The 17,560-nt window shown below is 36.9% G+C and overlaps 1 protein-coding gene across 1 annotated transcript in view; it reads right to left on the bottom strand.

The window, feature by feature from the left end:
* The window catches only part of LOC113686812 (WASH complex subunit 5), a 20,512-nt gene continuing 2,952 nt past the window's right edge, over positions 1 to 17,560 (bottom strand). Inside the window, exons 5-32 of the mRNA XM_027204481.2 lie at positions 17,330 to 17,449; positions 16,769 to 16,841; positions 16,525 to 16,677; positions 15,609 to 15,722; positions 14,600 to 14,641; positions 14,028 to 14,154; positions 12,985 to 13,106; positions 12,436 to 12,565; positions 11,618 to 11,730; positions 11,304 to 11,411; positions 11,164 to 11,222; positions 9,117 to 9,192; positions 8,912 to 9,022; positions 8,525 to 8,602; positions 8,280 to 8,342; positions 8,070 to 8,150; positions 7,513 to 7,614; positions 6,904 to 7,083; positions 6,120 to 6,244; positions 5,313 to 5,475; positions 4,921 to 5,020; positions 4,162 to 4,241; positions 3,766 to 3,869; positions 3,197 to 3,326; positions 2,842 to 2,938; positions 2,211 to 2,370; positions 1,671 to 1,758; positions 1 to 951 (exon numbers count right to left, since the gene is read on the bottom strand). Coding sequence (XP_027060282.2) covers positions 892 to 951; positions 1,671 to 1,758; positions 2,211 to 2,370; positions 2,842 to 2,938; positions 3,197 to 3,326; positions 3,766 to 3,869; positions 4,162 to 4,241; positions 4,921 to 5,020; positions 5,313 to 5,475; positions 6,120 to 6,244; positions 6,904 to 7,083; positions 7,513 to 7,614; positions 8,070 to 8,150; positions 8,280 to 8,342; positions 8,525 to 8,602; positions 8,912 to 9,022; positions 9,117 to 9,192; positions 11,164 to 11,222; positions 11,304 to 11,411; positions 11,618 to 11,730; positions 12,436 to 12,565; positions 12,985 to 13,106; positions 14,028 to 14,154; positions 14,600 to 14,641; positions 15,609 to 15,722; positions 16,525 to 16,677; positions 16,769 to 16,841; positions 17,330 to 17,449 — 2,959 coding nt within the window. The 3' untranslated portion in view covers positions 1 to 891. The remainder of the gene's footprint in view (positions 952 to 1,670; positions 1,759 to 2,210; positions 2,371 to 2,841; positions 2,939 to 3,196; positions 3,327 to 3,765; positions 3,870 to 4,161; positions 4,242 to 4,920; positions 5,021 to 5,312; positions 5,476 to 6,119; positions 6,245 to 6,903; positions 7,084 to 7,512; positions 7,615 to 8,069; positions 8,151 to 8,279; positions 8,343 to 8,524; positions 8,603 to 8,911; positions 9,023 to 9,116; positions 9,193 to 11,163; positions 11,223 to 11,303; positions 11,412 to 11,617; positions 11,731 to 12,435; positions 12,566 to 12,984; positions 13,107 to 14,027; positions 14,155 to 14,599; positions 14,642 to 15,608; positions 15,723 to 16,524; positions 16,678 to 16,768; positions 16,842 to 17,329; positions 17,450 to 17,560) is intronic.

Genomic DNA, 17,560 nt, shown 5'->3' on the forward strand with positions numbered 1-17,560 from the left:
GAAATTCTCTAACATTTAATGTCACCAGCTTCACCGCTACAGTTCCATACGAATTGTTGTTCTTATTCTACAATATTTTCAACGACTTGAATCACAAAAAATTTAATATTTTCCCCTCCGAGTAGTGATAAATCTCTTAGAAAAACATTTTTCGTTCGTTTGTAGATTTTTACAGAGTTTTAATTCAACACATAGCTACCTCTTCAATTTTGAATATCAAACCAGAATAACAATATAAATTCCCCAAAGTTTTATGGTTTAACTGTAATTTGATGCGTTAAGTTACTTAATAAACTTACAGTGTATTTAGGAACCTCAAGCAAACCAAGAGGGCTACGAGGACGTGGCAATACAAAAGATTTAATGAGCAAAACAATAGCTTAGCGCGTGCATTTTAGAACTTCGTGCATTTCTAAGCCATCCTCTGCATAACCACAACGCGAAATAAGTTTGCATGATCTGAGAACAGAACCCATGGCAAATTATTTCAGTTTCCATTCGGAACTCAATGCGGTGAGAGACGGTTAACACATCCAGCCATTTTCAAAATTCTAACTGAAAACATAAATTCATTTTTTAATCGACACCTTCTTCGGCGTTTCCGTGCTAACTGCTTCAGGTTTCTTTTTTCTGTAATCACTTCTTTTGTTATCCTCTAAGTTACAGAAATGTACAAATTATTGGTCTCATTGCACAATTATTTCACGATTTGAATCACAAAAAAAACTTCATTTTTTCTTCCAGTTAACATCAGAGATAAACTCTTGGAAAAAAATACTTTTTTTCTGTTTGTAGAAAATCATAGAGTTTCTAGATAAACACATAGCTACGTGTTCTATATCTACCCTGAAGGGAACCTTGTTCGGAAAATTACGTCACACATCTAAGCTGTTACGCGAGATGAACTCGGAACTGGTCAAAAATGTAGCTAGGAATGTGAGCCTCGACAACCTGAATAACAGAGGGGTTTGAAAACAAATCATTAGTAATATAGTGCTGAACGAAAAACAGAAATGCGTTTTATTACAAAAGAGTCAAGTGCGAGTTCCAACAGAAATCTCTCACAGGGGAATGGAAGAAAATAAAGATAATTCGGATATTAGTCCACAATGGTCGTTACGAGTAAGAGCATGGTGTTTCCATTTTGGAAATGGCAGACGTGCATCGCACAACCATAAGGTTATGGTTGCTCGGTGGGAGGGGAGGCTGCACGTTGATGACACATGTTCATCAGGAGCGCACGTTGATATGTAAGTAGAAGACCAATTTTCATCAGAGGCATAGAAACTCAAGTAGTCTACTTTTTTGTTCTAACAAGAATCGGATATCACCTCTCATTATCTATAATCTATCACTGAACTAACGCCCAGAATGGAATCTATTTCTTAGTAGAAGCTTCAAGGCTTGACGCTTCTGTCACGGTTATTAGCCAATAAGAGGGCATACATGTTTTGTTATGCTGTAGAGGAAAGAACTTCAACAAGGAGCGCTCAAACAATATTGCATATCTACGGCAAAACAGTTAATATCTTTGCACCGACAACAAATGCCGAAACGTCAGCTTTTCCAGTTTACATCTGGTAACGATGCAGCACCACACTTTCTTCATAAACTTAATACTTTCTAATGTAGCTGCATTTTTAACATCAAATCAAATAACAACAGCTTACCTTCCTTGGAAGTTCACTGTACGCCAAAAAGTCTTCAAGGAAAACCAGCAGGTTTACAACTTCTGCTGGGATCTCTTGGCTTCTTACACTAAATCAAACACACAGAATAAGAAATCATCAAGTATTAAAGAGCGACTCGTAAAGTATACTCCAAAGATCACAATAATTTTTATCTCCGTAAGACCCTCAGTATGTAAAGTACAGAGTATTCAATATTCACTTGTCCTTTAATATCTTTCAGCTCATTTAAGCGGACCATTGTCAGTGTCTGAGCAACTGGGGAGTGCACAACTATCCCTCTCGTAACTCAACTGATCAAATTAGACTGTAATGTAGCAAACATTTCTTGTTTCTGAATCAAAATTTGGACCCCTCCCCCGATCAAAAGTTCCTTGATCCGCTCCCACTCCACCCCAACAATCCGATTTCATGGTCGAATGTTACGTATTGGCCCAATCCCTAAAAACTAGTAATATCGTAAGTCTTTCATATCGCTCAAGTGATCCGCCCTTTTAAGATGCCCTTAAAAAGTGTACTTACTTTGTAGCCGTCGCCTCTATAAGGGACCTTACATATTGTCCACAGCACGACAAGAATTGTTCCGTGTACTCGGAATGGAACTGCTTCAGAACTGTAATCATTCCTACTACAAATGGTGCGCTGTCGATCTGATCAGTCGGTCGCTTGGCCACCATTGTTCCTGGTGCATCAGACGACAAACGAAATGTATTAGCTAAGGATGATTAGTTTGAGCAACATTATTTTCTGAAGTGCTTTCCGATTGAGGGTTGTTTAACCAAACCTTAACTCGTTTAACTCCCAAGATCTGATTGTCAATTCTCCCCTCTAGCTGCTACACATTTCCTTGCAAATAAGTTCCAAGAAGTTGGTGTTAGATCATGAGACCTTCTACCTGATAGGTTGGAGTATTCTCATTAACCTGTTTACAGGATAATGTATGGATATTATAGGGAGAAGTTAAATGTTAATCACCTCCGGGAGTTGAACGGTAGATACCTCCGAAAGCCAATGAAAACTCAACTTTTCATGTACCCCGCTTGAAGCGCAGAAAACGCGACCAACCAATTTACAACAGATTTTAATTTTACTCTTAGCCTTAGTAATTCGCAGGTACTATCTAAATGTAATAACAAAAGAGCTATCGTCTTACCGACGCTCTTGACATAGACCAGCTTTGGCATCTGTGCAATCACGCACAAAAAATTCAGTAGTGCAAAATACGGATACTTCTTTGTAGTGATATAAATCTGTTGATAAGAACAGAAATATCTCTTAAATGCCCAATGACCTTTTATAAAATCTAAAAAACTCTACGTTCGTTAAATAACCTTGGCCAAAATGTTGGGACAGTTTGTTTGTTCTCGTTTTTGCGTGCAAGCAAAACCATAGTCTAAGCACTGGACTTCACGAATTTTATGCTTCTTGCATACAACCAGGAATGTAGGTACTTAACAAAGGAAAGTAACAGCTAAATAACTGTATAAAATAAAATTGAAGAGACTGACCTTTGTGAGTGGGTTATGAATACCAGCCCACTCAAGATATGACGTCAACTCAAACATAAGAGGATTCTCTTCCTTGGGATATGGTCGAGTGGGGTCCTGGTAATGAGCTTCAACATCGCGTAGCAGTGCACTATACATAATGATTTTAATAACAAACAGTTTAAGTTCCACGCCAACTCCGAGAAGATAAAGTATCAAAAGTGACGAGCTGTAAGTAATACCAGGTTTGAAGACAGCAGATATCTGATAACAGCGATAAAAATCACGAAACCTTCCATATACGATTTAGAAGTTACTTTGCGACTCGACAAACTTCTGATAATGAGAAACTGCATAATAGCACTAAACATATCAGAGCTTGTGTCTTTGCAGTCAAATTTAGAATCACCAAGACATGAAGGAATCTGCTCTGAAACGTTCAAGGTTCCAAATCCATAAGCTTCCCATTAGTGTTTTATGACAAACAAAGCATAGAGAGAAAAAAATCGCTTATCACATAGCCATTGTGAAGAGTATTTCAATGGATTGGGGAAACATTACATTACTGTAAGAATCAAAATCATTCATACTTGTTAAAGGTTTCCAGAGCATTGTGGAGAACTTTTGAGTCAAACTTGCAGGAACAGTTCAGCTCATTTGAGATTTGTCTTCTTATAAGCTGCATTTGGCCGACCTAAAGGATGAAAAAAAAAGAAGAAAACAGTGGGTGATGATCAAAGACAGCAGAAAACTGAAGCCGATTTTGTTTACCAATCGTAAAGCGTTTTGCAACAAAACTAAAGCGATACCGGATTACACTACACGATCAGTTGAAAGTTACTCTAACCCCTAAGTGCACTTCACGAAGTAAAACTAACGATAAAAACGAGATTTCCCATTTTCTTAACCGAGAACACCCACATTCCATGAAGCCACAGAGTTCTTATTGTAATAAATTGACTGGAATATCGAAAGAATCGGTTTACCTTCATGATTGCTTCACTATACTGAGTCCACAGACGAGCCAACTTTTGAGTAACTGGAGGATATACTCTGTATGGTGATGCTGTGGGGAAAGAACGTGAAATAAATAAATAAATAATTAAATAAAAATAAATAAATAATTAAATAAAAATTAAATAATTAAATAAATAAATACTCCTACTCCTGCATGCCACCGAAGCTACGTCAGTTTGGCTGCATCTTGAAAATTTAAGTCTAAATGTTTTTACGGTCGTTTCTGGAATCCATGTCGTTGGCCTCTCCAACTTTGAACATCATTGATCCTTCTTCATTTATCATTGCATCCTATCCATGTTTTAGAGTATATAATAGCATTCAATCACAAACACTGCAATCTGATTGGCTTCGCTAATCGCTCTCTGTTCCGTAAAAGATAGTAAATGATCCCCTAACAGTGTGTGTAAACAAAATGAAATTTGGCAAAAACATGAACCTGTCTCGTTGTTACGTTTTGGACGACTAGCGGATTTATACTAAAGCAATTAGATTATTCCTCTCGATTTCTGCGCGTGATAGTTGGTTCGGGCCGCGCCACGCTACGCAGTAGAAATATAGACCTCATAATCTAATGGTTACATAATCTCCTTCCAGTTGAAGGAAACGTTGCAACACGTGACCGAAAAAGTAGTGGAATATGTCTTTTAACTTAGTCACTTTACAATCACAAAGAAATGCGGGGTTTCAAAGGGGTAGATTAAGGTTACAACACAACACATACAAACCGATGAGACTTTTGACGGGAGTAAGTTGTTTGGAAAGTCCAAGCAAAGTGTCTGCCACGAGTTTGTCTTTCAGTGCTCCTCTCAGCAATGCTTGGAATTTCTACAGAAAAAAGATAAAAGCATTGCTCGTAATGAAACAGCAAAAATCAGTTTAAATATTCCTAAAGGCGAGGCTACGTTTAACGATGTTCTCGAAAGATGAAGCTCCACCGCGAAGAGGTTTTTTTCTTTCATATTATGTAAGGTTAGTACACAAAGAAAATATCTTGGCCTGTTTTACCTCTTGCATATTAAGTCTCTATTTTGCTAATGCACATTTTTTGTAGGGGGTTCACTGTCCTGCCTAACGTTCTCGACCATTAGTAAAATCAAATAACATACAACTGTCAAACCTGCAGTTCCTTGACTATCATAAACGACAGTAGTTTGTCCAATCCCGTCAGTCCAAACGAGCCAACAGCCTGCTGAAGTTGCTTTAGGATCAGTAAGTTCATAACCTCTTGCTTGGTTCTGTTGTCGTACCAGGCTCCCATTTGGTCGATGTAACACGTAGTCCTGACAAAGTAAGTATCCTTAAGTACTAAAGATCGAAATAGCAATTCCCTTCTAACTCAGTGCTGCACATTTTCTTGTGCAATTGGGTTTCCATAGCAGCCGGTTAGCAGGTAGATCAACCCGCTTGTGATAAGTTGATAAGTTGATAAGTTGGGGGGGGGGGGGGGGGCAAGTTTCTAAAGAAACTGTGGTGCTGCTTCGGTGGAAGAGTATATCAGGGTAATGTAGTGGTATCAACTGAGTCGATAAAGTACAAAGTAAATTGGCCATCGTAAAGAGTTTCAAAGCCGACTTTTCGAGCGTCAGCCCTTCGTCAGAACGTCAGCTTTGAAACTCTTTACGGTGGCTACTTTACGTTATCAACTCAGTTCATAATACTAAATTACCCAGTTATACCCGAGTTAGGGTTACTGGCATCTTATTTTGTCCTTAATAGCGAATACCCCCCTTTGCAGTGTGCAGACCCATCTCTGACTGGCATCTCGTGTTTCACATGCTCACTACCACTGACTATCTACTTTCACCGAAGTTACCTCGAACGGAAAACCACTAAGTGCATGCGCCGCTACCTAAATCTACTTCAGTCTTTACCGTGCATCATTCATCTCTCAAATAAATATAACACAACTAAACAGATCACTAACTTAGTGTCTGTTATTCTGAGTATCTCCCTCGCTAGTCGTCCAATGAAATTGACAGACTCGTCCACAGGAGGAAACTTCGGTATGGGAATCGTGGTTGATTGATAAACAGACTGCCAGTCGTGGACCTGAAGAGACGAACAGACAAATAACCACTTAGATGGGTTTATGACCGCACAGTTACTATCTCAGAGTATCCTTTACAACCCCAACATCAGTATGCAAATTCCCCATACTGTTCCCTATACATTCCCTAAGGTGCTGATGAGGAGAATTTGTTTCAAAATCTAGAGCTTCTCTGGTTGGTGATCATTTCCCTTATTCTCATGACCTTGATGTGTGATTCAGGGGTGATATTGTGAGGAGAAATTAGATGCTAGTCACTCTTATGTGGCCAAAGAGGGTTCCAGAGAAAAGCTCATTCCACTTGGCAGCCAGTAAGAAACAATAACACTTTAACATGGCCTCAAATCTTTCTTCATAAGTAAGAACCATTTCTACTGTAGAAAACCTTACTGGCACATCCAATTTTCAGAAACCAAGGATAATAAGAGTGTTAAAGTTAAATTGCTTGAATCATGGACTAAAAGGTGTTTCGCGAACTTTAGCAAATCAAAAACCATCAACTCATTCTCTCCTCACAAACCAGCTAGACTATTTGGAAATATAGCTCACAGCAGATACTATAATAAACTTCTGTAACCCTAAAACGCATCTCTCCTAAACTACCTTCATTTTATCGCTGCTATTTAGACGTTTTTGTTTTCATGAGATTTAAAGCTCTAACCTTTTCTCTAAGAAAGCTATTGCATTCCTGTTCCACGTTGTAGTTGATGATTCTGGAAACTTCCTCTTGCCAGATTTTCAGGCCATAGATGTTAATGTAATCTTGAATGTATTCAAAGGAACGCCGGAATCCGTCCATTCTTCCTCCAAGTTCCCTTAGCCTCAAGCCAAGTTCCGATTGCTGTCAGAATAAACACAACGCCTTTCATCTTGAACTTGAGAGCAGATAATTATTGAATATCGAAACTGAGTCAGGATTAATTTAATTTTGCTTTACTTCGCTCAATAGCGCACCAGATGCGAGACTTAAACCAATCACGACTTTGTCACCGGTGTTTTCCCGCGATTGCGAAAGTGAACTCTGGTTTCACTCTAACATTAGCACGCCCTTAAAATTAACATAAGCTTAAATATTCCCCATACGGTTCTTCTCACATTTACTGTGCTACTGACAAGGAGACTTTGTCTAATAATCAAGAGCTTCTTGAGTTGCTGATCATTTCTTTTATTCTCGTGAACTAAATGTGTGGTTCAGGGCTGGAACTGTAGGGAGAAATAAGATGTTAGTCACTCTTCACGCCTAAAGGGTTAGGATCATTCTGTAATTTACCTTAGCCCTTGGATTAAACGTGAGAACAATGTGGAGAGCAGACGCCACCTGTCTGACCAACTCTTTCCTAATCCCATCCTCTAGAAGCTGCTTTGGGTCAATCTGAAAACAGTGAAAATGCTGCCTTTAACTTCTGTAAGAGGGGTATGGCACTCTTCATTAAAGGCCAACCCTGTCTAGTACGTTGGGAAGATGAAATTAGGAAATTGTTTCAAAATGGCCAGATGGGGAACTTGTGATGGTTATACATACGAAATAGTATTATGCTACTTGGTTAAATCATAGAACGATTTTCAATTGAGTGTTGCAGTAATCCTGATTGGCCTAACATCAGCGCGCGCCACTCTCTTAACCAATCAAATTCAAAACTAAAAGCAATGGTGACCTGGTCACGCGCGTTTTCCCGCGCTTCGAGTAGTTTGCTTGTTTTTACTTGGAGTTCTCATTGTCTTCTTAAAATACTTTCCTTTATTCTGAATTTCGTTGCAATTTCTCTGGTTTGGGTTTCTTAAAACTCAACTAAAAAGTCCTCTTCAATGCTATCCACCAGTACTTACCTTAATAATTCCGACCAAAGTTGTCTTCATCATCAAAATCCCTTCCGTGAACACGGAAATAGCATGAGTCAACTTCGCTATCTAAAAAAAACACACGTTGATTTAATTATGAGGTTACTCTAAAGGAAGGGGAGACATTACTAAATGGGTAATATATTTGTATTAAATGGTTCTTTCTGATTTAAGTCTTTTATGATCACTGAAACATACCTGGTATCTCTCATCCAATTGCGCATATTCTCTCAATTTATCCTTTTCCAACCTGGTTGGAACCTTGTAAGACACAGCGTTAGAAAAATATCGTTAGCGTGTGATGAAGATGATGATGATATTTTTTTCGCCTTTTTTTTTTTTAGGTAGCGTGAAGCTATGTTATGAGCTACAGGGCTAAATAATGTCTTTTTACTATCTTGAAAAATTTAAAAAAAAAAAAAGGGCATCGTTGACAAACCAACCTCCTTCACGCTGCTGATCTGGAGTTGAATGATTCTTGCAAGAAGACCAAACATTGTCTCTGGAATAATCTGTAAAACCTGGAGATATGATAGTTTGGTCATTAAATGTGCACATCTAATGTTGCTTTATGTTGCCAACTCAGCTCAGAAAGAAAATTGCAAATAAAAGAGGAATGTTCACCATAATGCCCAAAAGGGATGAATACTTGGAAAAATCTGAAAGTTACTCCAATCTCACAAGTTGAGATGTAACTAAAAACCTTTTTTGCAGAAGCAAGAAAAATGTAAACGAGATAAATCCACCAAGAGAGAGCACTGTCTGAGATCCTACAGAGCATATGCATTTTACTAATCCACAATTTATAATGAGCACATCAGCATAATTACCTTTCTCACATAAGCTACCAATTCACCAGAGTAGTACTGGGACACACTCACTAAATCAGGACTGTTAGCCTGGCCAATGCGCACCAGAGGCAAATCCATAGCTGAGGCCATCTGTGAAAAGATTCTAAAAGTTAGTCTACACTTGCACTAGTCAGGAGATAAGCCTTTTGTCACTGGAGTGTAAAGATGAACAGTGTTGTTTTACCTTGAGGAATGTTGCTCTTAATTTCTGAACCAAAGAAGGGTTACTCTTTATTCCTTGTTGCATGAATCCAGAGTAACTGCAATAACATCAATAACAATCTGTTTAGGAAATCAAATTGTTAAAAGTGTCTATTAATGCTTTCACTCCTAAGATCTCATTAGTAATTCTCCTTGCTGTCTGCCACACAATGGCTATGATGTAAGTTCAGATAATTTGATAGGAATCAACTTACAATCCCCAAATTGATATTTTTCTTTATTCTAATCAATTGTCTGCATGATATTGTATCGATATTGAAAGGCAAAATTAAGTCTAGGTCACTCTTGGGACTTAAAGGGGTTAAATTGTCTGATTGAGATCCTTGAACAATGGCTGAAAAAAAAAAGAGAGCTACAAAATGATACACAAACAAATCAAAGTGCTCTGTGAGCAAACTCGTGAATTGACACATGATTTTTTAGATTATGTTTAATGTTATCGGGTTTAGGGAATTTTGTGGTTGATTGTCATATCTAGAGTACGAGCAGTAGTTCAGTGTTTGCTTATGTAGCATAGAAACAAAGTAACGTTCGGATAAGAAGGCATTACAATTGAAATGATCGTGCTATTACATTTGACAAGGTGGATGATGTCATGTGTTTTAAACGTCTATCATTTTTGTTTCTGGTTCAAAAGAAAAGGTTGGAAGTAAATGTGGGTGAAAAGTGAAATTTACTGTCTTTCGTTGTAAATATTAGAAAAGGCAATACTGTCTTAATGAAAACATTAATGATTCCCTCTTTATCAAATGAGACAAACGGGAACGAATTTTGAGTGATATAACTAAGCCAAGACTGCCACCGTCATTTTGGATCTCCGCCTGGGTAGATTTAAGTCACGTGCTAGGCAACGTATAATCAATAACAAGATAGAATTTCATTTCAGGCCTATTTATCAGTTTTGTGGTGTGTAACTTTCGCATTTTAGTACGTTGTATGTATGTTGAATCTTCAAATTGTCTTGAAACTTAAAAGAAAATTGTTCTTTAAAAATTCACTGAAAATCGGTAGCTAAAATTGTTTGTTTAGGTATTATTTGATTTTCGTGTTAACTTGTTATTTCGTCAGTCGCCGGCATCTTTTGTTGCTTCACACAGGAAAAACACACGCGACGAAACGTAATGATCAATTTTGTCCTCAATCTCACGCTATAACAGAAAAAGCTTTTGAAAATCTGTAAACTCCGAGCGCTTCGCAGTAAGTGATATTTTCAATGAATCTTCGGATTGTTTTCAAGTTCAAGGATTGTAAATTACAATTTTATGAAAAACGAAGGTTGTTCTGTTATTTCAGTGTGAATCCTTGCATGCCTGCCAGTCGCTGGCGCCGCTTGTTGAAACTAAAAAAAAAACTCTTTTAAGATTATCATTGGCTTCTTTTTCACCCCACCACTATTCTTAGCAACAAAGGTCGCCATTTCGTCTGTTTATTGCTCGCCAAAAACTATAAAATGCACTCAAAAGCCTAAAATCTAAAAAAAGTTTACAGGAATCGACCAATCGAGCAAGCGAGCGAGCGAGCGAATGCCATTCCTCACATCGTATCTATAACTCGCTCTTGCGCATGCGCGCAATTCACGAGTTAAAAATGAAAAACTAAAAAATGCTCATGTGCTACATGGGCAATGAAATTTAATTGCTTTAGCACTGAATGAATCTGCATCAAGAAAAATGGTGCTTTGGGACACCCACTCGATTAGTTCTTAGAGCTATTTGTCCCAAACTCCACGCAATTAACATAGTATTTAAATATTAATTTCTTCCTTTCCTTCTTTATTTCTTAGACATCCTTGGTAACAATGAGTTTTAAATTATTTTGGTTTCTTTTTTCGTTTTCTTATTGCACTGTATTCTTTACATTGATGTTTGTAACACTACTGTAATAATTATAACCTTCTCTAAAACACTGTATTTGTGTAAGTTTATATAAAATTGAATTTAATTGAAGTGAAGAGGGAATATAAGCAGCTAAGTGACACACACAAAAAGGTAGAAGTCTGTTTGTCTTACCTATCAATAATATTCCACGCATAAGATAAGTCAGCTACTAACTGAATGGTGATCAAAACCTGCAAAAGCAGAGAGAGATTACACAATTAATCATCATCATCTGATATACTTGACATGAAGCTTGGAAGCCAGGCACACACCTCTTCTTTAATATTGATTGTCCTAATCATCTGATGCAGGAACTGCCTTGTTTCCAGGAGAAATTGTCGTACTTGAAGGTTGCTCTCCAGTTGATGAAATTCTTGAACCTAAAAGAATAATAAAGATTACTCACTCATCTATTCCAGGCTGGCACTTGTTAACTTTTTCTATCTAAAGGGTGGGTATTTATTTGAGGTGGGTGCTAAACCAAATAATAAGGTATGTCAGGAAAATAATCTAAGTACATGTCCATGAATTGGCTCTATATATACATCATAAGTATACTATTTGCTATGCAGCAATGATGGCAAACCTCTTCTAATGCTTGGATAAGCTGCACCATCTTACGTCCAGCTGAGGTGGAGTCTTCATAATTTAATGAAGAAATCTGATTGGACATCTCCTTGAACCAAGCTTGAAGGTTTTCTAATGTACAGAAATTAAGTTTGAATGCTAGTTACTTGAGAATTTTGGACAATTTCATACTACATGTTACACAACTGTGAAGTTTTAGTTTTTGGTAAAAAGACACAAGTCATAGTTCGTACCCTTTCAAACTCACATAATTTTCTGACTTTTCATGACATACTAATAATATAATACCTCCAAAAAATGCAAAAAGGATTTGTAATAAAGACACTTTTCCTTTTCCTTTCTCAAACTTATCATTTCCAGTAATCTTCTATAACTTTGCACAACCCACACTCATATCACACCACTTTTGAGCCTTGGACATGATAATGTATAATATCATGACTTTCCAAGTTTTTTTCAATTTAAGCTAAAAAAAAAAATCCTGTGGGTAGTATAAATTGCACAGGTGAATGTATTTCATTCACAGATCTTATCCCTTTCACCCCTATGGGTGTCTTAATTGTATCAACCTAAATTCTCCTTAAACAATATCACCCCTGAATCAAATACTAAGTTCATGCAATAAAAGAAATGATCACCAACTAAAGAAGCTATTGATTGTTAACAAATTCTCCTTGTCAGCACGTTAAGGAAATGTGTAGAGAACTGTATGGAGATTATGCATACTGATGTTAAGGTGTAAAGGTTTTATAGTTCATGTCTACTGAGATAATGACTGTTTTATGTCAATCATGGTTGGAGTTCATGTTCCTTTACCATTCTTTTGAATTCTTGTCAGTGGTTTGGTCCCAGAAAATACTTCAGAGAGCTCATCCATCCTTTCAACTCCTTCTGTTTTGTGTTTTTCCCATTGAGACTGTTTCTGTGCCAACATCTGCTTGAACATCTGATGCAACGTTAAAAATAAATATAAATAATTAAAAGTATGTTTCACCATTCACGTTTTTGAAAGTAGTTCAATTTCCATTTTTCTTTGTCTTCTAATCATTATTTAACCAAAAACAAAAATTAAGATGCTATAGAAAATTTTCGTTAATGGAATAAATCTGTACCAAAACATTATAAATGTAATAATGATCAATAAATAAGATTTTTAATTAGAAATGTAATAATCTTTATGATAATTAACATAAATACACACTTGAAAATCAAGCATATGAAAATGAAGGTTGTAAAATTAATGTCCTTATTAAAGGTTGCGTTCTGTGTCTGTAGTAAAAACTAAGAAAGTAAAGTTCTGACCATCTGAGATACAAAGGTAAAAGGTCAACCATAAAAATATAAATCATGATGGTGATTACAAACCTCCTTCAGTTTTAGTTCAAACTGAGCAGTATTCAACAGCAGCTCAAAGACAGCTTTTGGGTCATACCCTGATGCAGTTACCATCTCTCTAAGAGCACGACATCTCTTGTACACATCAAATACTGTCAAATAATTTCAACTGGTTAATTTCAATTGATTCTTACTGCTTCATAGAAAAACTTGTACTTGCTCCCTTTTAAAGTTGTGTGGATTCCTTTGAGTGCCATAAACCGAAAAAAAAAGCTTGTCAAGTCATCCATAGTGGTCAGGGTAGATGGACTTGTTAAGTGACAAGTTTTAAGTCACTTTCAAGTCTCTTTCTTTAGAAACTAGCTTAAAAGTCAAGTTTAGGGGACTTGTTAACCCTGATTAACATGTAACTTCTCTCTAGGATATCCATACATAATCCATCAAACAGTTAATGAGAATGCTTAAACTTATCAGTTAGAAGTTGCCATCTCCATCGAGTACCAAAGCCTAGTAACATATTTATAAGGAGATGCATAGCAGCTAAAGAGGATCAGATCTTGTAAGTTTAAGGGTTAAGGAAACATGTGATAAACCGTTTAAGTGCTTGAGTTAGCCGTTTAGTATCTGTTTAAAGCCGTTTTTCTGGAACGTTTAACGGAAAAGCGTTAGTGTCCGTTTTCCCATGGAGGGTCACATATATTAATCAAAGGTATTCTTTTTCCCTGAGTAACTGACTGCCAGGGAACATAACTTGACAAAACCTTGAGGAAAACTCCCAAAAGAAATGTAAGACTGGCTTTTGTTATGGAAGTTGGCCTTTGATTGGAGGGTATTGCATTATCAAACATTGTGCCCTTGAATCATGTCCTGCACTCAGGTTTTTATAAGAACATGGTAATCTGTAGTCATATCAAGTGAAGGGCAAACCATGGTTTTTAGCCAAACAAGTTCCAGCTTTCTTGCTTAGTTTTGATACAATGAGTGAGAGAGGACAAGGGGGTGGTAAGCACTCTTGTAACAAAGAAAGTGCCATGTTCACAACTTGTTTCTTAGAAGTTTATCACAACACTCACCTTCACAGTTATGAAGCATGAGCCACCTCAGAGTCACATTACAGTCTCTGATGCAGTTCATGAGTTTTGGGATGTGATCCAATGCATATTCTTCAACAAGAAATCCTTCTTTCAGATAATTCAACACCTACCATTGAGGATAAAAAAAAAACAAATTTAATTCAGCTTTGCAAGAAAAAATGGAGAAAATCACTTAAGCATGGACTGAGCATTTTTACTCATACAAGTACTCACATATAAGTTATGGATGTACTCATTTTTATTAGAACTGATGCCGAAGAATTGTTGTCTAATTGAATGTCAACTACTGGAAAGTTCAGTTATATCCTCCACACACCAAATCATTTCAATCCCACACATACCCTAAAAACAACCAGGTGAAAAAAACAATAATGATGACAGAAAACAAAAAGAAAAATGGCTCTCAATCCTGTTTATAGTCTATTTGAGTTGATAATTTTGGCTATCAATAATAAAACTTGATATGAATATCCAGGTTGAGGTTCAGGCTGTGTTTAAATTTCTTCCATTTGTAGTGTAAACTAACAACAAGCCACTGAACAAATATTTACCTCCCCATTCAGGGTTTTAACTTTTGTATTGTATCTGGTTGCCTGTAAAGAAAGTTGACAGTAAACATACATGTACTTCACTTCAACATTATAAAGACTAGGCAGATGGTTATAACAAAAACAAATCTGTAGAGGCAGTGTTCCTAATCATTTTATGTGATGTGACATATTAGCCCTTAGGCCCCTAAGAGTGACTAGCACCTAATTTCTCCTTTCAATATCACCCATCAGGCTGAATCACAAACTAAGGTCAAGAGAAAATGATCAACAACTTAAGCTCTGAATTGTTAAGCTCATTCTCCTTGCCAGCACCTTAGGAAACATATAAAGAACAGTATGGAGAATATGTGAACTGATGTTAGGGTGTAAACGGTTAAGAGAGTTAATTGGAAGGAAATTGGCACTTTTAACCCTGTCTCAAATGGAGGCTAAGTGCGCGAAGGGCCCAGGTACTCCAACCAAAGTCACACCCCGAGGCACTAGAACACCTGAGTGGCCTGCCCAAACTGCAATCCAGCCATGCACTCCCCATCCCAAGCCCCCTATGAGCACCCATCACACTAGAGCCAGATAGTTCAGTGGAGGAAAACATACACGAATCAATAAATAAAACAAATAAATAGAAATAAACCTCACACAAGAAAACCCTGCATTTAGGGTTAGGGAGGGGGGGAGGGGAGGGAAATGCCAAGAACCACTATCTTCAAGGATGACAATGCCAGGCTATAGTGCAGTGAACACAATGTGAGCACATGGCAGAACAACACATGCACTAATAAGGTATACTGCTGAACAAAGATAGCCCAGGGGCCCATTGACCACAGTACTGCAGCAAAATGCTACAGAATGCAACAAATGCTGCATGAATGTTAACAGCCAGGCAGGAAGTAAACCAAATGCCTGAAAACCCTCCTGACTATATTTGCTACTAATTTTTAACTATGTTAAATTCCATTTAACTATATACAAATATGTAATGTAAATACTGCAAAAAAAAAAGATGTCTTACCAATGGTTTGACATTATTGGGATCAAGAGTATTGTTGAGAGCTGTCTTAGCAGCTTTGTAAGGATCCCAAGCTTCTACTAAATTGACAACGATTCCCATGTATATACTGATCACCTATAATTTTTAAAAAAGTAAACAAACAAATAAAACATACATGTTAAATAAATATTGACTTTTTTCAAAGAAATAAAACTCAATAGCAAAAGACCAGTATGTGGGTGAATGGATAGATAAATGAACGGATGAATGACTAATCATGGTGGTAGGACTGAGTGGAGTTCACTTTAGTCTGTAATCATAATTATAAGTGATAAACAAAATCAGACAACCACAAAGCAGGACTCCTGTTTGTCAATCACGAGTATGATTACAGACAGAACTGGACAATAAGAAGTCCTGTTACCATTTAATCATAACTGTTATTAATAATTTAAAAAAAAAAAACAAATACATTTAGGATTAACATCTTCGGTAGAGAAAATTTCTTAGGTGTAAGAAACTCCTCCATTTTGGAATTTTCCAAGTTTCAGGATAAGTGGTTGTTGCCATGGTTATTGTGATCAATTCTGTGATTGATGGATTTAGCTGAGTAGACTTAGTGTGATTGGTTGCTTCAACTCCGATTACAGGTGTTCAATTACAGCCAACTGTCTGATTACACTTTCTGATTACAACTGTACAGAATGGTAAGTGAAAAATGAAGCAGCTAATCACATTTGAAGAAATTGTATTGGTTATGATTAGGGAAGAAACTACACATGCATTGGAAGTTCAGTGCGAGGGAGCCAACATCAGTGTAATGGTTGATTCTAACTGCACAAGACTGTTTTACTACCATTTCATATAAAATGGTTATTAAGTGATTAACTGTTATTGCATTGCATGCCAACATACAATTAATCTGCAATTATCTTACCCAATTATCAGGGAAGTGTTTGTCCACAATCTCTCTCATTTTAGCCTGCTGGTTCTGCAGAATATCTGGTGCAAAAAACAAGATGACATACAACATGGAGGCCTGGGTAGCAAGGGCTGTACTGCGATGTTCTGGCAGGGGGTAAGCTGAGATCTAAAAAACAAAGAAAAGTATGAATCAAGAGTAAATAAAGTCTCTATTGAAAAAAAATTGATGATATGGCACCCTTAACCTTCTAACAAACCTGATTGTAGACATCGTCAGACCGCAAACGGCCAATGAGCATATCCACAAATGAATCAGGGAGAGAGATTCGCCTTAAAAGAAAGAATGTACAAAAGTTGAGAACTTTGAAAGAGACAACTAGACACTCATGAATATGTGCTCATTTCTTGCGTTATGACTAAACATTGAAATCATGCACATAGGCCAATTCCTTAAACCCTGTTTAACAAAGTTCAGCACCAGTAGCTCCATAGCCTGACAACTTGTGACTATCAATAGAAAAACAAAAGAATCATGTTTTCCATTTGTGTTTTATTGTTTGATTTGCTTTTACCCTTATTGTTTTGGTTTTACACATTTTTTTAGTATCTTTCAGAAGTTGTTTCATTAATGAACCTTGAGCACTGTTTTGAAGTTCCAAGACAATTTCCTTAAACTTTCAGGAGTTGCTAAAAAATTTTTGCCCTTAATGTGTGTTATATGTCATTGGATCTTGTGAATTAATTTGCATTAGATTTAGAAATGCAAACAGTCTTGAAACAGATTTAGGATGTGAAAGCTGAGAGGTTACAATATTTACCTAAAATAATCCTCTGGATATTTTAAAGGTCTCTTTGCTCCTGGAACATTGGAATATCCAGTACTTCTTAGAAGTTTACACACATCATCAAGATTTGAGTCTACATCTGCTCTCGCTGCACTGAAATGATGAAATCAGTACAAGAGACAACATGTTATTTCACATCATGCTGAACATTAAATCTCTCATGGAGCTACTTCATACAGGACTGGTACACATGTTCATGTAAGT

Source organism: Pocillopora damicornis, chromosome 12 (assembly GCF_964200805.1).
Source record: "Pocillopora damicornis chromosome 12, jaPocDami1.2, whole genome shotgun sequence".
NCBI classification, from domain to species: Eukaryota; Metazoa; Cnidaria; class Anthozoa; order Scleractinia; family Pocilloporidae; genus Pocillopora; species Pocillopora damicornis.